At 36.2% G+C, this 26,670-nt stretch overlaps 2 protein-coding genes across 6 annotated transcripts in view; one reads left to right on the forward strand and one right to left on the reverse strand.

The window, feature by feature from the left end:
• slc39a10 (solute carrier family 39 member 10) overlaps positions 1 to 19,165 on the forward strand; it is a 55,892-nt gene extending 36,727 nt beyond the window's left edge. For 4 of the 5 annotated variants that reach the window (XM_088930761.1, XM_088930763.1, XM_088930762.1 and 1 more), the window contains 2 exons: positions 1,585 to 1,775; positions 5,197 to 9,736. In XM_088930761.1, the coding sequence (XP_088786887.1) occupies positions 1,585 to 1,775; positions 5,197 to 5,349 (344 nt within the window). In that variant the 3' untranslated portion in view covers positions 5,350 to 9,736. Of the gene's footprint in view, positions 1 to 1,584; positions 1,776 to 5,196; positions 9,737 to 19,085 lie in introns of those variants that run through there. The other variant, XR_016093912.1, reaches the window with a different exon arrangement.
• Positions 7,763 to 26,670, reverse strand: part of dnah7 (dynein, axonemal, heavy chain 7) — an 81,359-nt gene continuing 62,451 nt past the window's right edge. Inside the window, exons 55-65 of the mRNA XM_088930760.1 lie at positions 26,235 to 26,396; positions 25,792 to 25,992; positions 25,148 to 25,309; positions 24,646 to 24,831; positions 24,126 to 24,263; positions 22,333 to 22,344; positions 19,058 to 19,288; positions 16,494 to 16,646; positions 13,865 to 14,042; positions 12,566 to 12,669; positions 7,763 to 10,302 (exon numbers count right to left, since the gene is read on the reverse strand). Of these exons, the coding sequence (XP_088786886.1) occupies positions 10,096 to 10,302; positions 12,566 to 12,669; positions 13,865 to 14,042; positions 16,494 to 16,646; positions 19,058 to 19,288; positions 22,333 to 22,344; positions 24,126 to 24,263; positions 24,646 to 24,831; positions 25,148 to 25,309; positions 25,792 to 25,992; positions 26,235 to 26,396 (1,734 nt within the window). The 3' untranslated portion in view covers positions 7,763 to 10,095. The remainder of the gene's footprint in view (positions 10,303 to 12,565; positions 12,670 to 13,864; positions 14,043 to 16,493; positions 16,647 to 19,057; positions 19,289 to 22,332; positions 22,345 to 24,125; positions 24,264 to 24,645; positions 24,832 to 25,147; positions 25,310 to 25,791; positions 25,993 to 26,234; positions 26,397 to 26,670) is intronic.

Here is a 26,670-nt window from a genome sequence, read left to right on the forward strand (position 1 = left end):
AGCTAACATTTCATGGAAGTGGGAAGCACATTTTCTTTTACTAGACCGACGTGAACTTGAAGAAAATGGGGAAACTGTGTCTACCTGTTCAAGTTGTAAAATGAGTATGCGGTTTTTTACTTTTGCACTCCAGGCACTAACAGCTGTGTATTGAAAAGGAAATGGTTTCTGCATTTTCTCAATGTTGATTTATCTTGTATAGGTTAATGGTCACTAACTTTCACAATGGTTATATTCTCACAGTGTACTAAACAGCAACGTCTAGAGCATAAAGCTTATCCTGGAGGGTACTGACAAATTTAGTTTTTTGTTGTAGTCGGTGGTCAAATGTCCAGAGCTTATATAGGGGCATTTCATCTTTCTCAAAAGTTTATCTTTCTTAAAAGTTTAGTTTTTGTGTCAATACCACATATTCTCAACCACTTTGTGAAGGTCTTTGCTTTTATTTACATATCCTCTTTTGCAGCATAAATCAGACTTGCTTTTTAGAGTGTGAAAAAAAGATAAATTGTGTATGAGGAGTGTAATATAGCAGACATTTCAGTGATAATTAAGTGAAAATGTTCTTGCTTACTCAGATGCAGGCTTTGCATCTGATTGTGGATTTTTAAAAAGTGATATATTTTCAAGGGTTCTGAATTTAATTTAGTTGTTTACAGTAATGTGTTACCGTTTATGTGTACCATACTCCTAACAATTAGCACAATTATACAGCTAACAGTACTACATGAAATTTTATCAAATCTGAGAAACATAAATCATTTTTGAAAAGGGAAGCAGAAAAACATAATTGCATAGCAAAAAATCACAGCATTCAATTTATTTCTTCTGTCTATTAATTAAGTTAATTCAGAAATATGTGGAAAAAATCTTTTGTAAGAAAAATTAAAACCTCACCATTAATTTTGCCTTAAGTGCTATTTATGAGCACTGTGGTTCAAATTATACATTTACACCAAATAATATCTGTTAATGTCTAAGATAAGTAGGATTTTCAGCTTTTAAAGTAAATAATCTTCAGTGTAGCTATTCCCTGTGGAGTATTCGCAGGTAAAGGCGATGTATAATGATTTATTACTTTTGAGTTTCTTAAGGGATGTGAGGCATTGTTGAAGTCAGGCTTTTCAAAGTGAAAGATAAATCACTTAACAGCATTAGTCTGAATAACTGAAGTGAGAAATAAAAGTTTTATTTTTTTCATTTATGTAGACCATCAGGAACATAATTGGCATAGATAGTTCTGTTAATTTAGCTCAATGACATGGAAAGGTTTCTTCTCAGCATGTTGCTCGTTTCCATTATTTAAACACACCCAGAAGCAAAGAAAATGAGAGCTCAGTGTTCACAGTTTTTGTCTAAATTTACAGAGAAGAGTAATGCAGATGGTATTGTGTTTTTTTGTGTAAGACGCATTGTACTAAAGATCTTTTATATTGAATAAACAAAGATGTGACTTTGTAGGATGGTAAAAAGTTGTGTTACAAAGAGTTGTTTTAACAGATTCGATAATGTTGTGTCTTGCAATGTGGGACCTAGCTGATTTCAGTTTGCCTTATCCGGTGTCCCCCTTTGCATCTGTTCCAGGAGATTTTGCGGTGCTGCTAAAGGCAGGGATGTCGGTGAAACAGGCCATCGTTTACAATGTACTGTCTGCTCTGATGGCGTACGTGGGCATGCTGATCGGCACGGCTGTGGGGCAGTACACCAACAACCTCACCAGCTGGATCTTCGCCGTCACCGCCGGGATGTTCCTCTATGTGGCTTTAGTGGACATGGTAGGTTAGAGAGGACCTACTGTATCATTCTGAGTGCCTTTCAGCAGGCTGGGTTTCTCAGCTCCATTCCTTAGATGACCCATAATGCTCTGTAATCCTCCAGTCATTCCCTAGCCATTTATTTTAATATCTACACCACTTTGTATTGCATACACAAATCAGATATATGGTTATAGGCATGACCGTTAAGCAGTTTAGATTTGTATGGCAGTGATTAGGTGCTGGTCGGATCAAATTCCTGGGCTTCTGGTGGGCCTCCTGGGACTGTATTTGGAAAAGGCCACACTGTTGGACATTCATTGAACACAAGTTAGTTGCACATATCCTTTCTTGCTGTTTATAGAATGAGTGAAAGGTGAAAACCTCCATCTTTCTCAAACATGGCAGTGTAATCTAACTTGAACCTGAATGATACTGAGATTTTCTTCAAGTGAGGCCTTTTCAAAATTCAGAATGTGCACATACAGTACATAGTCAGGCTCAACTGAAATGGATGTGGAGCTGTAATATTGCAGTGGGTGTCATTTCATAACCTTTGTGACAATGACTTTCATAAACAAAACCAAAGACCCATGAGAGTATGTTGTGAATATGTAGAGGTACATAAATAGACCTTTTCTGGTTCAAAAAAGCTGCTAATCTTTCCTCCCTTGCTGTGCACTCCCCGGTGAGTGGAAGATGAGAGAAGCTTCTCCTTCTACAGCTTTGTTTGATAGGGTTGTCTCTGAGCAGCAGGCTTGGCATTGGTGACTCTCCAGGGGTTTACAGCTTGTGCACTTCATCTTGGGCGCAGTGCGCCTAAAGCTGGCAGGCAGCCCCACTCGGAGAAAGACAGACCGAACAGTGGGGAGGGAGACGCTCCACGCGGTTTTCCCTGCCTGCCTGTGCTGGAACACTACCAAGCCTCTTTTCCTGTATGCAATAGGCTGATAAGGTGCAAGTTTATAAAGAAAACTGCCAGCAAAACCCTCTGGAAGGCACCTGCCAACATTTGTATGTATGATAGGTGCCGATTGTGTGTATGTGAAGTTGGGCCTGCAGTTGATGGTTTTGTGTTTCATCTAACGATCCAAGAAATAATGTTATCATCAGACCTTTGGAGCCTGTGTTGCCATTTTAACGTTATATTATTTTGTCGCTGACATATGTAACGTACTACGTATTGAACCTTCCCTGAATGCATTATTAATATGCTAAAATATGGTCTGGCCTTGTCTTCTGTGGTTTGGAGTGAAGAAAGCAGTAGTTGTGTTACCGAAGATTATGGTTCCATTAGTCATTGTCCTGATGATCCAAACACAAAACAAAAAATATGATCTAATTTTCACAATTTGTTATTCTTGACATTTTTAACATGACTTAATGTTAACAAGACTATAGCTCCTGTAAGCACTTTCCATTCACCTTTTTTCTGTGCACAAAGAAGAAATGCAATATGCTTGTATCTCATACTTGGCAAATTAAGTTTAAATATCAACATTTCAAAGCAAAAACTACTGTATATGTCTAAGCATCTCTGAATTGTGCAGTCTCCATTCTCTGTTTATTATGTGGGCATTCAAAAGCACATCAGCCTAACTTGTGTGTTTCAATGAATACTGTAATTTCATCCTCACATGACGATGGTACACAAGGTCATCGAGAAGTGAGGTGACATGTGCCGATAACACTGGAATATGCTTTGGATTAATCACTTGTTAAGATTTTTGGCATCTTCCAAATTGCCAAGTGTGAAGAAATAAAAATAATAGATGAGATCTTAGCAAGCATGCCACATCCAGTGGTAACAGAAAAAGTATATGTAAAGAAGCTTAGCTTTATCTCACTGATAAGTATGAAAGACACTTATCACTATATTAATAAGCTATTGATATTGTGATAGTTGTGTTTTACAGTGACAGTGGGTCCACAATAATTGATCTGGTTTGAATGTGCAAGTGGATTTGTGTGGTAGTTTTTCTCGTGCCGTTTTTGAATTTATAACGCTTCTCGTGAAAGGAGCTAGCACTAGCACTCCCGGGAGCTTACCTAGTGACACACGCTCTGTATTTTTCCATCTTTCTGTATGTTGGTGGGAAATAAAAGAAAAGCTGAAAAAAGAGAATAATGGATTGACTGGCAAGATCTTATGGGAATACAAGAGTAATAAACCCTGCACAGTAGCAGTTGTATTTATTTTTTCACATAATAATGTCATCTTCAAAGCTTCAATTAAAAAAGTGGCGCGACACAAGTTTCAGTGCGATAGCTACTGCAGGAGTGTAGAACTTCACATTGTCAGTTAGTGTATGCTACAGTATGGTTATAAATTAAGATATTGCTTATCTTATCCTATGGCTAGTCTTCAAGGATTCACTGTTCTTAGCTTCTGTTTTCTCCTAGCTGGATAATCATCAGCTCACTTTGAACACGTCAAAATTATTATAGTTTCATGTTGAAAGGATTTCAGTGCTGTTTTTGGTAGAGAAATTACTTTTCTATGCAGCTTTTAGATCAGTGGTTCTTAACCTAGTGTGCAAGTATCTACTGGAGGTTAAGCACATACATGACTACTGTTTCCTCATTCCTATGTATTTAAATGTAAAGTAAATGTAAAGTGCGTAATGTTTCATATATTCTTCATTTTACTGCAAAATTAAAATAAATATACAATTTTGTCTCCTTCATTCTATAGTTATGAGATATCTTAAGTTTAAAGAACCGACCCGCTTCCACGATACTTGATTAAGGGTGAAAGAATATACAGTAGTTTGAGATCCGGCGGAGTGCAGGCTGTAGTAACCACTGTGTTAGATGGTTAATAAAGTCTTTAGATAAAAGGGGAAAGCCCAATAATTATAATTGGATGACTAAGAAACTAAGGACAGCACTCAGTGCTATGTAGCACATCCAGTATCTTGAGGAAGACTATAACACTTAGTAAAATGCATTACAGGGACAGGAGTTTTGTCGGCTGATATTCTTTTACGGTTTTGGAAAAGAATTACAAAGCTGACTGTTCTCTGGTAAGAGAAGGCCTTTCATTTTGTCACCAGACTACCTCCCTCCCACAGAAAATTACTAGAAAATGTAAAAGCTATTTCTGATGCCAGACATAAGGCCTATGTAGACAAGAAGAGGCATGTTTCTTTCTTGAATTATTTATTGCAAGAACTTTTAGATGAGATTTGAATATTGAGCTGATATGACTACAGCTTTGTGGGGACAAGAACACATATCCCAGTTTTAAATGTCCATTATAATCTTCGTGACAGTGTCTCTGTTTTTAAATTCAGGACCACTGGGATTGTACAGTTTGTAAGTATGGAGAAACACACTGAAGGGGGGATGTCTTGATTGCACAGCGTTGGGATGCCGAACAAGTCTGAGCTATGGAGTTTTCTGAATTATCCTCCTTGTTGTCCCCCCCCCCCCCCCCCAGCTTCCGGAGATGCTTCATGGAGACAGCGAGGAACACAAGAGATGCCAGCTAGGCCACTTCCTGCTGCAGAATGTAGGCATGCTGGTGGGCTTTGGCATCATGCTGCTCATTGCCATTTTTGAGGACAAGATTGTCCTGGACATCAACTTCTAGCCAGCACAACCCCTCGCCCTGAACTCGACAGAGCAGGAGAGGGAGGGGGAAATATATCCAGAAAAAAGTATGTTGGTATTTGCTTCGCCTTATTGCTTGTGTCGCAGGCCAGTCATGCATGAACTTTGTGTGGCAATCATTACGTAGCCAGTAAGAAAAGCAGTGGCTTGCAGTTGCTTCGAAATAGAGAAGTTTCATTGTTTATTTTTTTTTGTCTGACATCTTATCCAACCCCATCCCCCGCGTCCCCCCCTTTTTCTTGAGGCAGCCGTATGGTACCCTCGAGCTCCGTGGTGCCCACACACACCTCAGCAGGCCTGCTGCTCGTCCCCTCTGTGCTTCACCAGTGCCAGCTGCTGCAGGCAGTACTGGGCCATTTTGTCTAAAAATTGTCATCTCTACCCCGGGCAGCTTAGACATTGAAACACCATGCCGCCTGCGTGGCATCCCCACTGCAGAAATATATTTGCAGTTTTTTCGACAATAAATATATTGGAAGCTTGGTGTTTCCATTTATGTCCAGTGAAGAAAAGGAATATCATGTCCTATCAGAGTTATTTGCAAGTTTATACTGATACTTATGTATTCAGCAGCCAGTGCTCTTAATCTTGAAAATTTATCAGCCCACAAACATGCCTATCCCAATATCAAGATTTCAGGTTCCACAGTAGACACAGTTTGGAAACTAAGTGTACGAAAACCTGACGTTCCTCTATAATTAAAACTGAAACAGAAACTGAAACGTGATAGTAAATCAGAATAGTACAAACATAAGTTATTCTTTTTATAAATAATATTGTGACTCTTTGGCTGAATTATTGACCAAAGGAGTTAATAATTACACAGAAAAAGAGATTGTTTTATAAATATACTTCCCCAATTGTTTTTTTTTTAGTATCCATCCTGTTTTTGCATAGTCACGAACTGTTCGGTACAGAGATGACCTGGCGTGCACTGATAGTTCATTCATTCACATGTCTTCTCCTTCTAGTCAAAAATCATCCTTTTTGAAATTTGCAGACCAGACATGCAGACATGTTGCTCTTTTTTGAACGCTCCCTGAGATTTAGAAGGCTTCCAGCTGGTTTCCTCTGTTCAGAGTGTCAACTGGAACAAAGAATGGCAGCTCTGAAAGACCACCCGGAGGACTGATGTAGCCCAGCCCTGCAGGTGTCTATTTAATCAATGTGGGGAGAAGCTCCACAGCCCTGACCTCTCTGCCAGCCCCATCTCCGTGTTGCCTGGCCTGTAGAGTACCTTTTGAGAGAAACCTTTCTGTGGTGTAGGAATGACCACCTGCATTCAGAGCGGGCTGTGGGTTTTACCTCCAGAAAATCCTGGAGTGATGAGGCTTCCACTGGCACCAAGCCCAGCTTGCTCTTACCTTAGACATCCTATAAAATTCTGGCTCTTGTCTTAGCACATTGCTTACAGTTATTGATCACATTTCGTTTTCAACAGCCAAGCAAAGTAAAATAAAAAAACCCTCACACAAAATACAAATGGTGTATAAATCTGGCTACATTTCTAAAACACTACAGTGATGGCCACATTTCCCAGCACATCACCATGCCACTCTCCGCTTTCTTCCCGAGGTCCAGCAAGCCACTGCTCAAGCATAATACCCGTGGTGTGTATCTCATTGTGAACCGTGTCATGTATTGCAACATTGCAGCCAGGGGGCCAACACATGTCAAAACAGTGGTTGGAGAACAAGCATTTACAGTGTTCCAGTCCTGCTGACCAGTAACTGACCTAATTACCTGTTCAGAATAATACAAACACTTTTTTTTTTAATCCTGTGGTACTCACAGTTTCAATATGTGGATTCAGTTGTGCCAGAGTGCTAGCAAATCAAGGTACACACAGGCTTCCTATTTTGTAGCTGTTTATAACATCTTAAATTAGAATACTACTGTGGTGGTTGATGTTTTTTTTTTAATGATCTTACAGGATTGATATCTCCTGTGAACAAAGCCCATCTTAATTCCAAAATTGTAAGGTTCAGTGGATTAGTAATGTTGAGCCATGCTTGACAAAATGTTTGCCACTTTTTGTTGTCTACTCAAGAAGAAGCTATGTTTTCGCTTTTGTAACTGTGGATGTTTTGGAGCTTTGGTGCCAAATGAAAATTTGTCATTTACAGTACCTGTTAAAGTGATCGCTGATATTACCATATTGTTATGAAATTTAAGAAATTTGAAAAACAACATTATTTTAGTTTCGGACCAAATTAGTCATATTATGTCCTGAATGGTTCAACCAGAAACATTCTGGACCCATTTTGGAAAAATAATGATTTGGAGCATGTTTAATTACTGTATGTCACTAATACGACTAGCAATAGAAGCTGTTGAAATTGAAAGGTTTGGAACACTGCTGATAAATCAATCACATTATAAAATTATACGATTTATGGGAGTGAGCTTTTATTTCAATGGATGAATGACAATTCCATGAACTCAAGTGATACATTGTCTGTTAACTTTATAGCAGATTCTGCACACTTACTGTACTTGCATACTCACCTTTACTTTTTTCCTTAAAAGGTATATAGCACCCTTCCAATTAGTCCAATTCTGTCAAATTTCATTGACATTTCATTCAATTTGATTGAGTTAAATTTATTTCAGCTTTTGAATGCATGGTCTTATCATACTTTTATTTAAGTCTTGTGCTCATTAATTTATCTTTGAATTTAGTTTTATTAATGTTCATCTTTAAGGGAAAAAGTATTTTTGATGCTATGCAGTAAACATTACTTATTTTCCAACCTTACTACAAAAAAATGATTTTGTTTCCAAAGGTGTCATTATTGGGATAAAAAAAATGGTACAGAAGGTACAGTTAATGATTTTTTACTTATGATTATAACTAACACAACTTCTGCATTTATCTTCTAGATATTTGAATTACTTTTTCATCTACTGTATGTTTTGTCTACATAGCATACCCATTAAAAAATTGTAAAGTAATTACGCAAACATCTAAGCTGCTTAAGTCTTAACTTGAATTATATGAGTAAGCTCCTTTTATAGTAATATGGTGATTTCATCTAGTGCTGTTTTAAACAGGCTTCATCAGTGTTGTACTGTACCTTTCAAGTGCTGTTAAAAAAATAAATTACAGACTAGAAGTACTGAGCTTACCCAGTGATTTTTTTCAAGAAATAATTTTTTAATGGGTATAAACAGTTATAGAAAAATCACATTTGTGCCAAATGTCTAGTCACTGCATTTTCTATGAAGCTTTATTGAAACATAGGCCACAGTGGAAATTTTGATTTGAGCTCTAAATGCCTCCTCACATTGCATTCCCCATCTCTGTTACTTAGGTACCAAATGATTGTCTGTATTTTGACCACCTAGTACAGATAGCTAGCTTCTGTGTTCGCTAGAGTACATAATTGTAACTTCAATTTATCCTGTCACTGTGTGACATCCATGTACTTGTTTATTGGATGTAGATCATTGTAATCACATAAAAGTAATTTATTAAACCGGATAAAATCGTGCATGGGAGGAGTTAAAAAGCTGTGGGTGTAAAACTGTTGTCATTGGTCAAAACATCTGATTGTTAGTTGTTGAGCATTTTGCTACAGCTTTTTTTTTTAATTTTAAAGATGAGCTATACTTTGGGGCATTGCAAAGCTAATAACTTGTGGTTTTAGTGTGCAGTAGTTGTAGGATTACGAAAACGGACCCTGCAAACTAATTGTAGTTGATTATTCATGCTTTAAGAACTTGTTTGAGAATATAAGTCAAAATTATTTGGAAACAAAGAAAAGCTTGTAAAATTGCAGGCAGTGAGTTATATTTAAATATGTGAACAATGATGATTCCCTGAAGACAATCTCATAGCACTATGGTACTTCATTATTCATTGAATTGATTTGAGCAAAACTGCCTTTTTCCTTACATGGGTTAAACAAGTGACAGTGTGAGCTATCAGTTTTAGATTAATACAGATTTTTAAAATGGGTTAAATGCTGTCAGGACTTTACATCCCTCAAAAATGGAAACATGTAGGAACTGTAACGTTAAAGCAAGTGAGATATATAAACAATACATGTACAGTTATTAAGTCAAACTGCTGCTTTTATTTTTCGTTTTGAGTATAAAATATACTGAGATAACATCCAGAAAAGAAAAATATTTTCTCAAGGCTTTTGCCCCAAAGGATATCTTATCAAACTACTGGGAAAAAAATGAAAAATCTGTTCTAAAGCCAAAATAATGAGGGTTCTTGTTTTGTGCTTTTTTTATTTTTTATGATGTTTACAGACCTGGATATTTAAATGTATTAACTGCATTTGCTATCCGTGCTATTGTCAGTTTTGTTTTCCACTGAAGAACGGAAAACAATAAAGTTTGCATAAAGTTGCAAAGATGTGGGAATGGTGTTTATTATTGGATCTCAGTGAACCGAAGTAAAAACTAAACCTTCTAAGCTTTAGCTGCAGTTAAAAACAGAAGCTGGGTCACTGAACATAGTTCATGCAACTTATTAATACAACATATTAAAACTGAAATGGGCACACAACCATTTTTATATTGTTTTTTAATGAAGTGTTACAAATAATACAATACCAACTTTACTTTCCTAAATTTAATAAATGAAAACAAATTGAATACTTAAAAATAAAGGTTCTGAGAAGCCAATGTAATATTCATAAACTTAAAGTGCCTGTTTGTTTTTCAAATTAGGCCACAGGGACATTGAAAAGCCTTGGAAAGGGGTGTGGTATTAGGAGTTGAGCTGGCACAGCAGTGCCACGCCACGTCCAATCCAGTGTTCTGGGGGCCGATCAGAAGGCAGCGTCATGGCAATGACGAAGTTGGTGGAGTGTCCTGTGGTGGACAGTGTGCCCCTGCGCTCGCTGGTCTTGTAGAGGGGGGCAGTGTAGCTCATCCTCTGGGATATGTCGTGCCTCTTACATGGCTTCAGCCACATCTTGAAAAGACAAAACAGGAGGGAGCTGACTAAACGAAATCTATCGCTTGTAGCAACAAGCCAGTGTAACAGGAAACTCTTATTAAGATTATACATTTTAAATTAATGAAAAAAATACAAAACTTCATGGGGCTTTTGAGTGGCTCAGAGTGAAGTCAGTATTCCAGCCATTGCTGTGAATAGCTTAGTGACTAGGACTTCCCAAACAGTTGCTCATGGTTTCCCAAGCATTACAGTACCTTTTGAATTGTTCGTAATATTTGCACTTATTACCACAACAGCAATTCTATAATTTGATGAGGTCCTGTAAGCATGCAGTATTGTTTTTAGGGAATTTATTTACTCTTCCAACAGAATGATACAGTAACTATGCTGTAGACATTAGCGGGCACACAACATGCAAAACCAGCAGTGTGGGTCAACAGTGCATGTTTGTGTTTTACTGTATCTTGAGAGGAAAATAAAGAGGAGAGGTATAAAAATAAAAGATAAACTTCACTGCTTTCATCATTGCTATTTACAGCTACATTTCTCTAGTTATATTCTTGCAGTATTGCAGTAAATACATATACTGCAATAACTGCCTCATTTGAAACCTTGAATAAACTGTTACTTGCCAGTTTATCACCAGTTACCAAGATAGAGAGATTCTACTTTTCTTGGTGGATATTTATCATCTCTGAACTGTGTTAAATCTATTTTTCATATAAATAAAACAAAATCCAAAGATTCTGATCTCTAGATTTCCATATACTGTAGATTTCCACTTCAAAGACTGTCACACTATTTTGTTTTTCTTTTCCTTCGAAAAACACATTTTTAATTCACTTTTGCTTTTGTCAAAAACAATTTCTACTATTAGTCGAACTGGAATTTTTAAAATATCAAAGAAAGGTTTTTGAATAATACATTAGTATGGTGTGCAGCATGAACAAATATGTTTAAATAAAGTCATATTTTTAAATCTCAGAACCTGCCACTAGCGACATTTTATTTCTACACTTTATTTTTTATTTATAAGCCATCAAATCATTATTATGATGCTTTATATGAACTACTACAATAAAGATGATGCTGTCCTAATAGGATTCTTTCATTTGCAGCAGTTTTGATTTTAATTAGATCAGCCTCAACTTAAATTGAATAAACAAACAAGTGGAACATTATTTTTTTTAAAAAACAGTAGTAGCCCCATTTATTTTTGTATTATTCATACAGCTATCAATGTTATGGGTAATTCCACTTTAAAAATAAAAAATAAAATAATACATTTTATAGAAGTCTCTCAGGTTCATCTGTGGCAGCAGCTGTATATAAAATGTTGGATAGAATGAGTGATGTTTTAATTTACTTGGGTACTAGTAAACCTTGTGTGACTAGAGATCTGTGACAAGATTTTCTACTTATGTGCACACCATCGATTTATGGAAAAAAAACATTCTTGTGTCAATCAAACAACATTCATGCAAATCCACCACATTTTCGGTTCGCCATCTGAGTGTCTATGAGATCAGCAGAGCTAACCCTCTCAGCATTACTGCCATTTGGTCCCAGAGTCTTCTGAGTGTCCTCAGCCCTTGGGTTCAGGATAGGAACAGCAGGACTGAGAACAGGACCATCTTATTCACTCTATTTACTTTGCAGAAACACAAAAGGTGGCCAGCAAACACCCTCAGTCAGCTCCGGCATAATATCTAAAGAATTCATCACTTTATCCACACTTTTTAGAAGTCTTTCAGTTTCATCTGTGGCAGCAGTTGAATATAAAATATTGGATGGGAAAAAGTGATATTTTAATTTACTTTGTGACCAATCTTGAAGTATAGTTACAGGACACCTGATAGGATCAGTGTGTGAAAAAAGTCGTCTTCAGGACAAAATGTTTTTTTCTTTCCATTGAACGATTATGGAATATATAATAGTATATAATTTAACATGTCTTTGTCCTGCTAGAATAATTGCACTGCCTGTGTATTTTCAGGCAGTATTCGTTTTACTGTCGGTATATTATAACCCTACGAGGAGCTGAAACGTCTGCTGTAATCAATTTCAACTCTTACATTCAATTTACAACTCGTAAACATAAAACATTTAGTCCTTCAAGTCTTAATTAGTTGGTAGTTGAAAGATACTCACAAGCCAGAACAGACTTTGGTCACCTGAGGTGACAATCAGTTATCTATGACTAAGAGTGCACATACATAGATCATGCTATTTTATTTTTATTGTGTCTAACTGGAAAAAAACGTGATAAAACACTCACCACTGGCACATTGTCATGCAGCACTTTGGGGAAGGACTCTGCTAGAAGTTTGGTTTTGCGGTCCCATCGAGCGCCATCCAGGAACAATCCCCTGATGTACACACCTGCAGTGCAATGACAGGGTGACATACTGTAAAGCACTGTCTCGAACAGAACCATGTCCAGCAGTACTTCCCAAAGCTTGAAATGGTTTCAAATGAAAAGCCTCCATCATATAACAAATAACACAATTATTATTTTTACCAGTGTTCCATGTGACCTCTAAAACTGTTAATGTTGTATTTCAGATTTTGAGTGATCCTCTAATCCAGTTAATTAAAACAAATGCTTTTCCTGAATTGCGTAATTTATGTATTCTTGTTAGCAATATTCTGAAATTAGTTTTTGTCAAATATGAAACTAACCGCTCTTCAAAGATGCTATACATAAGGATATACAGTATATATTCTTCTGTGAAGAGACCAACATACTAATGCCTCCTATTACGTTGCTGGGGAATATATAAATTCGTTTTCTTTTGAATATTTTAATGTGTACTGTATGTGCATTAACTCACATAATCAAGGGATTAAATTGAGTGTTCAATACTTAGATAATACAACAATTAAAATACATCTGAAGCATTCTCACTCTGTACGTGTTATGCTATATGACATAAAACACAATTCATAAAGGAAGAATATCTTGTGCAGCTGTCTTACTGAATGCAATAGCTTCTCATAATTCTGTTCAGCAAACTATAACTCTTTCTGTTTGTCTTTTTATTCTATTCTGATGCTGTGAATAAGTGATAGAGATATACAGTATATGAGATCTGGCTATCAGCAATTTAAATATTTTTCCCAAGTGTTTTTATTTCAGAATACCTCCTTTAAATTTTCAATATGACAAGAGACTGATAAAATAAGTGATGGGTCACATAAACATTCTGGTGAATTTAAAGTCAGCTTATCTTTTTTTGTGGATACAACCACACACACAAAAGCACACATGAAAGAAAAGGTTACATTTTAACCTTAACATATCTTAACATACTGTATCACCTACTATCCACAGATGTCTAATAAAAAAGTAGTTTGTCTGTGGTGTTAAATGATAAAAGCACAAAAGCTGTTACGTTAATTCTACTAATCAGTTTGATAATCAAATTCAGTCATCACAACACTGGTTAAGGACATTCAGTTCACTTCAGAGCTGAAAACGTAACAAAACTTTTAAATGGAAGTATTTTACTAGGCAGTCTACGCGTCCCTAGTGAGGCCGGCTACACCAGCATGTCTGTGTCTGTCGGTGTCTCACCATCCTCAGGGGGCTGCCGGTATTCTTTATCATCCAGCACCTCAAAGTCGAAGCCCAGAAGGTCGATGGGGATGGTGTGCTTGCGGGCATAGTTTTGCTGCCCACCTGTCAAGAAGGCCTGGGTGAAGAAAAACCCAGAGAGCCAGAACACAGCAGGGGTGCCATTCTCATACCAGTCCTGCAGAGAAAAAGAAAAACATGACTTTTTACACACCACTGCCCCATAATGTATGACTGCAGTGAAATGCACTGTATGGCTATTAGGTTTAATATAATTTCCACTAGAAGTGCAGGTCCTATAGAAACATGGGTATATGCATTTCTCAGACTTTCTCAGGAGAAAATGAGTGTAGGTAAGAGTGGATATAATTATTAATTTAGTGACAGTTTTAAGACTGGTGAAAGTTACTGTAGATGAACAGGACTATATGAGAAATTATTGTACCACCAAATTTTTCCTTTGAGCTTTTCTGATTGAGTGCTGGAAACAATACTATTACACAACATTTAGTTTTTCAACCAGGCTGGCCTTTGAGCCTAGCATCAGTGTGGAACATCTGTCTGTTGTCAATCAGACACAGCTATATCCCGGTGCTGAATCTCCTGCCCATGTCTGCCACCTGTCTGGCTGTGGCCAGGAGACAGACCGGCACTTAGCACTCCAGTGGGTTGCCAGCAGGCACTCTGCTGTTTACATCTACTGTGTAAAGCCCATGAAAAAAACAAGGATGTCTGAATCCTTCACTGCGACTAAAGGATGTTTCGTCACATTAAGAAAACCTTATCTGAACCATGTCATTAATCATTTTAAACAGCATACTGTAAATACTATTATTTGTACATTTAATCTTCGGGAATTTCACTTCTTTCTTTTCTAATGTGAAAGATTAGTTAAAGTAGTGGCTTCCTCTGTAAGTAGGAAAGTAAGGCATTGCATCTATTAACTTTCAAAGTACTGAGTGTGAGCCTTGCTGGCCTCCTTGTTTTGACTTGTTTTCAAGCCCAAATAGGGTAAAAAGGGAAGGGTGATGACACCACTGGCTAAAGATATCCATGTTTAATGGGCTGATGCCAGATTGATTTATTTGCACCTGAATAACCAAAAATGCCTGCTTTTCCCCCAAAACTCTACATATAAACATTTACCTCCGCATTCCTGATAGACAGCTTATTTTATTTCATGTCAATCTGGATTAATCAAATGATGCTTCTGTAAACACCTTTGATGTTTTTCTTGGTCCTCTGAGGATTGTTGTGTATTTTCACAGACAACACACTTGATTTAATTTACAAGTACTGATATACAAATGCTTAACCCTTTATCTATCACTATCTAAAAAGTTCAGTTATAATACAAATAACAGGACAGAAAATGCTGACACTACAATGAACCCTTTATAAATAATGTGTGTGTTCTCTCTGGCCACTGGTACACAATATGGCCATATAATTTTCTGACTCCTGTTATTAATTTCTTACTCATTTTTCAGTCAAGACAAACTTAATTATTTCCGGAGGGAGACTGAGGGAGGTGATGTTGACTTACTGTTAAAGTGTTGACTTGCATTCCTCAAGGACAAATCTAGAAACAATGAACCTGGCCTCTTTATTGTAAATATCATGACATTTGTTTCTGTTGTCACCTTCCTTTTATACAATTTAAATTATATTCTTTAAGCTATATCATTTTTTCAATTTATATTTTTCAGTCATATTGGTTTTAAATAGACATTATTCTATATCAATATTTATATTCACTATATTTATTAAAATACATACCTCAATAAATAGCCCACTGACAATAACAATTATTTTAATCTTGAACAATTTGGAGATGTCTAAATTCAACTGTTCCAAAATATTTTGGGTCATTTTTATTTTATGATTATCCATATTTCATGAATATTGAATAATGAATTAAGTTTATGGGTTATTCTTGAGTACATCATTGGTATTCGTGAACAGTTCCTGATTTTAAATAACTATAGCATAAACAATAAAAATTGCTGAATCAGTGAAAATAATGTTTGTCTGGAAATGAGTTTGTAATTACAGGTACTGTAGGTTTCAATTTATGCAGCGGATGTGTTCCTGAAAAATGCTGTGTAAATCAAAAACATGTAAATTAAAAATTAATTTCCCATAAGAAAGCATATTAATAGAGCAGAATAACTCCATGTCCAATCTGAGCAACTTTTCTGTTTTGTAGCAAATGACTAGAAATTAAAAATGTTATATATAGAATGGTTAGGATTTTTTCACACAGTAGCGTACTTTGTTTAGGAATTTAACTAGTTTTATTTTAGATGTTTTAAAATATAAACTTTAGGTATAGACAAAGAACATAAAAACATGTAATATCTTTCTTTAGTAATTGCGAGATCATGGGAAATGAACATTGAGTGGGAGAACTACCTGTACAGGATTTTAAGATGTTTAATTTTGTACTACGTAAGCAATATGGGATGTTTATATTTCGGTTTTCTTAGTCTGGAGAAAGGACTAATAGAGTGAAAATATAATTTGTAGGTTCTTTGTGTTTTTTATATAATGCTTTCAGTCTTAAAAACAAAAGGGTTCCTTCATAACCACTTTGTACTTATTACTACATCACCACAGACTAAATTACCTGCAAGAACTTCAGCCTAGCAAGGAAATCATTGACATAGCTGCCCAGTGGCTTCAGACTGGGGTAGGACTTCTTCATCCACATCCCAGGAATGCGTCCCTTCAAAATGCTGTTTACCACTTCCTCCAGCTCTGCAGACATTACCACCAGACCCTGCAAGGCAAAATAACACATGGCCATTAGAGTACTACTTCACGTCTGTGGTACAGTACATTAACAGTAAAGAACCATTCTGTGCCTGTTTTTTTGGCTCTGTGCATACAGTTATTGTCTACAGTAAACTGATACTGTTTGGCAATACCATTATTTTTTCAGAAGCTGAAAACACACAGAACATAAAATTAATAAAACATGACTGATCAAAACACACTACATATAAAGTAAACTGTAAACTTTATTTGTATTTTATTCTTTAAAAGGTTAGTAATACTATTACTAAAAAACAAAACTGTGGACTCTTTCTAAACTCAAAGGGGAAAAAATATCTTACTTTTATTCTCTTGTTTTATAAATAACTAAAATGTCCAAAACAGTCCAGGTGTGCTGTCAGGTTAAATTACTCACTGTTTTTTCCTGTGAAATGTAAAAACCTTTTTTATTGGAACAGGTCAACCTAGGATAATGCAGCATGGAAAAAATGTTGAAAAATAAATAGGCAGACAAGGCAATGAAGAGCTATGATGTGAGAATGGTTTGTTAGAGGAGTATTGTGCCTCAGCATACTCATTACTAGCAAGCCATATTAACCAAGATACTCCCTAACATTTAAGTGCTCATAGAGCAATAAGCCAATCCTCTTCTTCCTGCTTCATCATTCTGTCATCCATAGAAGGTACATTTACATATCTGATGACTGAGATCATTCTAAGAGTTGCTAAGGAAATTCTTCAAGCTTGCATGATTTCTCGGAAGCCCACTCCCTCTCACCACCTCATGCACACAATGTCTTTGCAAAAGTCAACACCTGACACAAAAGTCAATAAAATCACTATAGTACTATGGAAGACATTCAAGTTTGTGAATTGAAATAAATGTCCAAAAGAAATGCATATTTACAGACAACAGTGCACCAGATACTGTTCTGAGTTTGTAACATTTACTTTGATTACATTGTAAAATGTCTAGTATCAACTAAGTAGCTGCGTCAGCATGTGTAGGCTGCAAAGGAACAGGTACTGTAAAGGTTTTATTCCCTGCTAACATGCTAAAAAAGGGCAGTATGTTTCAGCTGTGTAGCCTTGTGAGAGAGAGACAGAAACCAGTTAATAAAGCATGGTAGAAAAAAAGACAGGAGTTGAGACGATGTGGAAACAGCAGAGAAAGAGTATCAACACTCAGGGAGAACTTGAAAAGAGGTTTGAAGTCTAAACCTTTTTGTTTTTGGTTTAAAATTTTGGAAATGAGTCTGCTGTTAAGAGAAGGGGGAAGGTGTGATCCTACTATCAGGATAATTTTGGTTTCAGACTTCCTATTGCAGAAAGACATCAAAAACCCAAATTATCTAATATGGTTTACTGAAAGTATTTAACCCAGTTGTATAAATATGGAAATTCAGCTTGCTGCTTATACAGCAGTATAAAAAGTCCAGAGATGAGCATACCAAACACTGCACTTAAGCAAGGAAGTAATACTTTAATTATTGGCTATACTTAAGATATGCTGCTACAGGACAGACATAACTGCATAGCACTACTTGAGAACTGAAACAGGAGTATGGTAAGCTCTGATTTTGACATCTCCTTCTTATTTATAACCAGAAAAATGTACAGTACTTTTGTATGTGTAGTAGTTCTATCATATTTAGCCATTTTGAAACTCTATGCTTGTTTCTAAAATACTATTAAATACCAAAATAAACTGTGTGTTTTTGAACCGGACAGCATAGGTTTTAAGTATATTCCTTGAATCTGGAAAACCAACTTGGTAAGTGACAGATTAGAACATTCCAAAAAAGTAATGTGTATAAATCCAGAACATGAAAAATAAAGAAAAGAAAAACTATGTGAAATTACAGTGTGGTGGAAGGAGATGTTAGGACTTGCTATGCTGCACTCACTGGGTGCTGACAGGTAATCACAGTAGTTGTCTGCTGCACATTATTATATGAAACAAAAGATTAACAGTCCCATGGAATCATAAAAAATGAATGTATTTTACCGATTTATATGGATGTCAAATTTCAGATATAAATACAACTACATTGACAGGTACTATAATTGTTTTTTTCATTACCTCTGATTACCTAGGTTTATAATTATTTATATTAATAACTATAATGAAGAAGAATCTTCTATGTTTACTGACATAATGGCTGAATATAATAACAGGTAAAAACTTGGTTAAATACAACAATAGCTAATATATATATATAAAGATGGCTAGATCTCCTTGATCCTATGCTCTAACAAACTGTCTTACCATGTACTGTACATACAGTATATCTGTTCATTTTAAAGTATAGAATATTCTCATTGTGACACTGCAATGTCAGCAAGTAGCATACAGAATATAAATCAGTGCTACACTATAATTCCTCCATGCCAAGGGCTTTGTGTGGCTCTCACCTTGATAGCTTTCTGTATGTTGATACAGGAATCCCGGATTGTCTGCAGCAGCTTGTTGAACCGACCCATCTCCTGAACAAGCACTGTGTTCATACTTTGAGTGTAGGTGGTGGGAAACTTGCGCATGGCTGCTTCCAGGTCGAAGTTGGAGGGCAGTTTACTCAGGATGTCTGCCGCTACCTCGAACACCATGTCATCAGAAGACTTAGTGTCACCCCCAGAGGAGCGGGACTGCAATGCAGAAAGATGCACTTACAGTACAACACTGGTAAAGGAGCATACAGCAATGGCATTCAACCCATTTACAGTGCATGTGAATATTTAATAACAATAAATATACAAAAATAAAACCATGTTTTTAACAGTCATTTGCTTGATTGAAATTCATGAGATACTTGAATGCTGAAGAGAATCATAAAGGGGTGCTGTGTAATTTAATTGTACTTTGCTCAATCTGTGCTCAGTTTTTTATTTAGCACCATCTCTTGTAAATTACAATAATTATCTTGCGTGACTAATAGAGCACAGTGACTATTTGTTACACAAGGTTATTCTCTATGATTTAGGGAGAGAATAAATTATGGCAAGCATATATTGACAATGTTATTTACCGTTTTTAGGCCCATATCAAACGTGCAAATCTACAGCTATTTATTTCAGATTTTGCAAGCCTTATATAGCTTTCCTAGTTATTGCTTTAAGATGATAATGTTCCCTCATCTGAAACTAGACACCAAACAGCCTTTGGGACATTAAATTCAGAAAAGCTTTGAAGTTAATGAGGATTTGTGTTTAAGCAAAAGCATAAAGGTCTGTGCCACAAAGAAATTTTTCGTAATATGAGATGACTCAGTGATTTTTATTTTTACTTTTTATATGGCAGTTGAATGGAAGTTTATATACAGTACAATATGACATAATCATTCTTAGTCATGTTGACGATGACAATGATGATGATATTAATAATGGGCTTTTATTTATGTGCCCTTTTAAACAAACTCAAAGCATTGTAAATACAATTAATAAAATAAAAATATACAATAAATTGCTTTTGCAACCCCAGTCTCTAATAATTATGGAGACAAATTATACAATATGTATATAAAAATTAAAGTCCAATTATATTCATTATTGGTGCATGATACAAGCCTGCTCAATCTGGGAACTGGTCTTGAGTCTCAATGCCTGCCATGAGTGATGTGCAGAAATTATTGTGAGCCAGCAGATCAGGTGGAGTGACATGACTATTAATTTGGTGAAGAGGGACATTTAGAAAGCCAGATTATGCCACCCCACAGTCTTTAATGACCACAACTTTGGTTTAATGTCTCATTTGAAGGACAGCTTCCTACAGCACGGTATCCGTAGTGTTAGAAATTCTGGTCCAGCAGAAAGAGTGACGCCTACGGGTCCACCAGTGCCACATACTGTACAGCAGCACAGTGGTTTTCCTTAGGGGTCTCCCGTTCTAGTACTGACCAAGCCCAGCTTTGTTTAGCTTCTGAGGCTAGAAGTTGGCAAAACTGCTGTAGGTGGGCTGGTTAGCTGGGCATGGAAGATGTGAAACCCAGAACCTTTATGTTATCGGTACACTTTTTCAAAAAAAGCCAGCCGCTTACCATTGTAGATATTATATTTATACAGTGTTTACAATAACATGCTCATATTGACCCCAAGACAGTGGAAATGAAGAAAAAAGTACATAGAAAAAATATATAGAGAAGGAAACATACTTCTTATTGTAGCTGGGAACTAAAGCAGGCTACTTCTAACATACAAATACAATATGTTAAGCTGCACAGCACTTGTGAGTTTCAGTGGTGATGTAGTTTTCTTAAATTATTTGCAAATGCAAAATTAAAAGCTGACTTATTGGAATGAACACATAAGAACTGTTTAGTTAGTACTTCAGGGCAGGAGTCCTTTTAAACTGAAACAGCAGTCAGTGTGTGCAGCTCCAACCCATCCCAGAGACCTATTCAACTCTTCAAGCCACATTCCAGGACCAGTCTCAAGCCAAGTTCAAGACCATTTCTTTTAAATCCAAACATACCACCACACTATAACATAACTGCATTACATGTGTTCCAGGGACAACATTGAACATTCATTCACATTGAAGTCATTTTTTATTTTAAAGCAAAGCGTTTTTGTTTTTAAATCTGCATTATGGACAATTACAGTATGGTAGTTGACCAGAGGAGAAATACATTATATATTACCTGTACTTCACACATTCAAATTTAATGCCAATGTCCACATGATGAGAGTGCATGTATATCAGCTTGGTTTCGGATTTCATCAGATCCATGACATGGTGATGTTTATGTAGGTTGTTTTGGAAACTAGTTTGATTTTGACTTGAGACTCTAACAAATACTAACAAGACCAATAATATTGCAGCACCACTATAGACAGCATAAGAACACTACAGAACATGAAAAAGCATGACTAAATAAAAGATGAGTAGTATTCCCAAAGTCCTTGAGCTTTAATTTCCAGAAAAGACCAAGGTTTTCATTTACTGTAGGTTATGTATCCATGACAGAAAAAATAGTTTTTTTTTCATTTCCTTGGAGTCTTGTTTTGTCATATAAACACTACACCAAAAACACAAAATGGCTCTGACTGTGCTCCCTGTTGACAATATAGAGCCAGAAGGGACTGAGACTTAATGTTAACTTGCTAGCCTGAATGAAAAACTATAAGTATTTTCTCTGGTATATGTAGCTATTGCTAATTCATTCACAGGTGAACAAAAAGAGGGAGTTGTTTTTTCTACTGAATTTGGGTATATGAATAATATATGAATGACAAAAGATTATATATAAAAAAATTACATATCTGGAAATAGCCTCATACGTTTTTTGCATGGTTATATTTAAAACATTAGCATTGGGCTGTCTCTTCAAAACTCAGATTTTATATAACAATAATATTTTCAAGAATTATTTTGCACCTTAGTTGAGGTTTCAAAAGCATGAATGATTAAATCAGCATACAGTATGTTGAAAAAATCTCTCCTAATTAAAGAGATTATGCTAACTGCTACTGACTACAGAGGTACATCAACATTATATCCCCATTATATGAGGAATATAATACTTACAGCACTGTAATGTGTATCTGGTATTATTCAAGGTCTATCCTGCTACTTCATGTAATGTTTTCTGAACTTTTACCAACCTCCAGGACTGTAAGTGAAGTACTCACTCAGTTTCTCACTGAGAAAAGTACAACAGACTGTCTGACACTAACACTTCGGTTGTACTTACAGTTAAATCTCCCTGCAAAACACACAAGAGAAAAGGAGCAAAAATGTGAAAATAAGAAAAAACAGAACAGCAGAGTTATGTGAACATTATTTACTTACGGAGGTGTCACTCTGTCAGAAAGGAAGCAATGAAAAATAAAATTATGTGATATGCGAAATCAGTTCTTGTCATTATCAATGAATTCGATTAAGAAACAGATGAATAGGCTGCATTAATAAACCTCAACAAACATTCTCCATCGTAGCTCACTATTGGATCTGCACATTTTAACTAGTTCATCAAATGCCTAAGACATTTCAAGGTGAATATGGAAAAGCTGCAGTAATGAAAACCTTCATAACATCAATACAGTATGTGCCTCATTGTCTTTGTCCATAAAAAACAGAGCAATTTTTTTTTATTTTAAAAGATGAGAAACTACCTGCTTTTACTTCAGATTAACAACGTTTAAATGATGTATTTGAAAAATAAAGACATAAAAAATATATAATTTTCTTAACGTCAAAATCTAAGAATCTACATGTTTTTAGTTCAAATTAATTTTTTTTTTCAATTGGTGTTTTGGGGGAAAAAAATACATACTAGAGAAAAAAAAACTCCAGTGCTGGAAAATAGTTTAATATTAGCTAATGGATCAGAATTTTTAAAAACCTGAGCTGCAGATCTGAAAAACATATATAGCAGACTATAGCAAATGCTGAAGACTTCAATTGAAAAATGACATTGCAATACTCTGCATTGCTTAAGAATATAGCAGTGCGCACATGTTCATCAAGTTAAATGAGATGGGGGCCTAAAGGCTAACAAATGAAACTAAAGATCAGCATCTGTTCTGTCTTTCCCTTCTGTGGTTCCTTTAATCAATTCTTAGAGGCTTCTTGACATCTGAATATATACTTTCTCTATTCTGCATATGAGAAAACTGTCATCATTGTTTCCTTCTGCAAAATCCCTTAAATTTTCTAATGGAAATTGCTAACAATATTACTAATAATATTTTCCACATTGATATTTTATTTGGCACTATTTTTTTTTCTACACATGAATGTATTGAAGACATTTTTTTGTGACTGGGAAACCTGTGAATGCAGAAAGTACCAGATACGAAATTAGTATTTCCCAACTTTGCATCAGGAATCGAGTTTCTTCCAATATTTTCCAAAGAGAAAAACTCAGCTCACTACAAACAACTTAAAACATTAAGGAAACATTGAAGGGTTCCAGCAAACATAGTATGTAATAGTATAAAATGGAAAAAAGTACACATAGAGAGGCAAGATACGAATAAAGATATCTCCAAATATGCTCAATATAGAACTATGCATATCTAAAGGCAATATTCTGCAGTGTCTCCCTTTGTCTAGTGCAAGACAGAAACACACTTACAAATTTTGTGTTTAGGTTAATGCACCTGGCCTGCGAAGGTCCAGACTGGGAGGTAAGTATACAAGCATGTTGTCACAGGGACTGGTATAGATGGAACAGGTGTTCTCAGTTGGGTTCATTTCTAGGAGGTGGTAGAGTTACAGTATAAATCTTACAACCAAGCTTGCAGCCACACACAGTGCAAAGGATAGTATATCAAATTATGAATCCAACTGGAATGTTGCCACTGCTGCTATATATCGGTACAGTACAGACAAAAGAGGTGTTTTTAAAATAAAATGTAGATATTGATTCACTTATAGCAAACCACAGTGTATGTGCATTAGATTTCTATTTAAGCCCTTCCTTTGACGTAAGCGCAACGTTGCGTATACCAGTGGACAATCAGAGCTCCTAGCTGCACGCACCTGTGTGAGTAGGATGCTGTCAAAGAGCAGCTGTGTCTCAGCCTGGTCCTTGGTGATGTCAGCATTGGAGTTCATGCCAAAGATCTCAGGTGAAGGGTTCAGAGGGAGAGTCTTGGTATATTCAATGTAGCTGTTATACTACAACAAACACAGTGGAAAACAATGAACTAATATTGATATTATTTGTGAAAAAAATTTAAACATTATTTGTAAGATTTGTAAACATCAGTAAACTCATAAAAGTATTCTCAAATTGTAAAATAAAGACATTAATTAAAAATGTACAATAAAGAAGCAGATAAAATCACACTTTAATTAATAATATACGCTGTTATGTACTACAAAATAAAAACATATATTTTGTATATGAACTTATTGTTCCCATGTATGTTTGGGAGCTAAAGTACCAGATTAATGAAAACTCATAGCCTGCAACCCTGTTGATCTTTTAGGAAATCATGTAAAGATTATGTAAAGTAAAATCCATTATTTTTGTCCAAGTTAAAGATGCATACTGTACCTCTCCCTCAGGGGGTGAATAGTAGAGACCGCTGGAATCAAACTTGTAGTCAGGGTTGTCTATGATCTCAGGGGTGTAGAATACAGAGAGGATGCTGCGCAGAGTACGGCGGTCCCAGTCATCTGTCACACGTCCCCCATAGTTACACTCTCCTGTCATGTAGCGGATGGCATCAAAAGGTACCTCCTGTAGAGAGAAACAGCTGTATGTACAAAACTTACTCCTGAACTTGCCGACCGCTTAAATCAAACCTTCAGTGCACAGTGTGGGCAACTTTCATAACTGCACACCCACTGCCAAAACCCACTACTATAGAAAAAACCTAGGGCTGCTTAACACTTCTGTCAGAGCCCACAGAATACCTTGTAGGACTTTAATGACACATCTTTAATGACAATACCTCAGCAAACAACTGTAGGGATCCCATTTTTCAAGAAGAATTTTTAAATTACAGTTCAAATTACAGTTCCGAGAAAATTATTTTATATCATTACGTCTTCACCTGATACTGGTTGAGAAACATGTGTAGTTGTTGAACAGAGATGCGGAGGTCTGTCTCATTAAACTCATAGGGAATGTTCCAACCCAGGGGACCAAACTTGCGCCTCTCCTGTACCAGTGCATGGAAGAAGCACAGCCCATACAGAAGCTTCTTAAACTCTGCCTGCAGTGACAAGTGCAGTGTTAGTCAACATGTTAATCATTAAAAGTCTACTATTTCATAAATGTCTTAGAAATCTAACAATTTTGATAAAAAAAGGCATTGCTCTTAACTGGTTAGTTACAGAAAAGCAACCTAATCAACCTCCATTGCAACCCACTTTAATGAATAAATCCATTTATTTATTACAATTCTTTTTTCCTAAAGATGTTTCTATTTCTGTCACTTTCTAGCATCTGTATACATGGATTTCAGTAATATGGAGTTAGCTCCGAAATACCAAAATAGTTTAACTTTTATTCAACAAGAGTTACTAATTATTGCAAAGCTACAGTATTTCCATTTCTAGATACTACAGAGTCAACTTCACATGAACACCACATGAGAAACATTTGTTCATCAAAGATGTAGTTTTCAGTGTTCAGATCATATGCACACCCAGTGCATGTGACAGGTACTGTAAAGCAGACTGAAGCTGTGCTAACCGGCTTGTTGCAGCTGTTGAAGAAATCAGGGTCAGAAATGGGGTCCATGAGGAAGGAGCGGGCAATGTTGGACCGCAGCCCCTTGGGTGCCTCATTGGTCATCTTCACCCCATTCTGAAGCACAGACACAGGGAATGTGGGTGAGGGATAGCTGGTCAGCCACAGCCGGAAGTCAGGGTGAGTGGTGTCTGGATTCAGCTCCTGGGAAAGCAAAGAGGCAGTAAGAGGAAGAGTTCATAATTAAAAGAAATTGAGAGCATACATTTTTTAAAGACAAACACAGAAGAGACTTTATACATTGCTGTAAATAATGAGATGAAATTATAAATCAAAGAAAATAAATCTTTAAAGTATGTACTGTATGCTGCGTAAAGATTTTCTGAGGTCTGGACGGCAGGTTCCTGGAAATCACAGAATAAGATATTCCTTTACCAATAGCTTACCTCACACACTTTCTCCAGAATGGGCATCCAAGAGGTAGCTAGGTGGCAGTTCTGCAGCACTACCCATGTGCCCTCCTTCACACCTTTTGTAATCATGTTCATGGCAATAGGACCCTGGCCCTGACCTAGTGACAATGAGCTCAGCTTGGCACCACCAAAACCCTGAGAGCAGATAGGAAGACTCTGTTACACAGCAATAGCAAAATAGTGCAGCCCTCAACTGAGATCATATTCAGTATCATCAGTGTTGGGTACATTTTGTGCTGATATATCTTCTAATAGAAAGGGATAAGAGGGTAACAGTCCATTTAGACCTCAATGTTATTTAATCAAATAACCATCTCCCAGCTGAGTGAAAACACAAAACATTTAGCTTTTTAGATTGGAACTTTTTGGACCTGACCAAAGCCCATGTTAAAAAAATTCGACACTAGTT

The sequence above is a fragment of the Atractosteus spatula genome, chromosome 13 (assembly GCF_055471065.1).
Source record: "Atractosteus spatula isolate fAtrSpa1 chromosome 13, fAtrSpa1.hap1, whole genome shotgun sequence".
Classification (NCBI taxonomy): Eukaryota; Metazoa; Chordata; class Actinopteri; order Semionotiformes; family Lepisosteidae; genus Atractosteus; species Atractosteus spatula.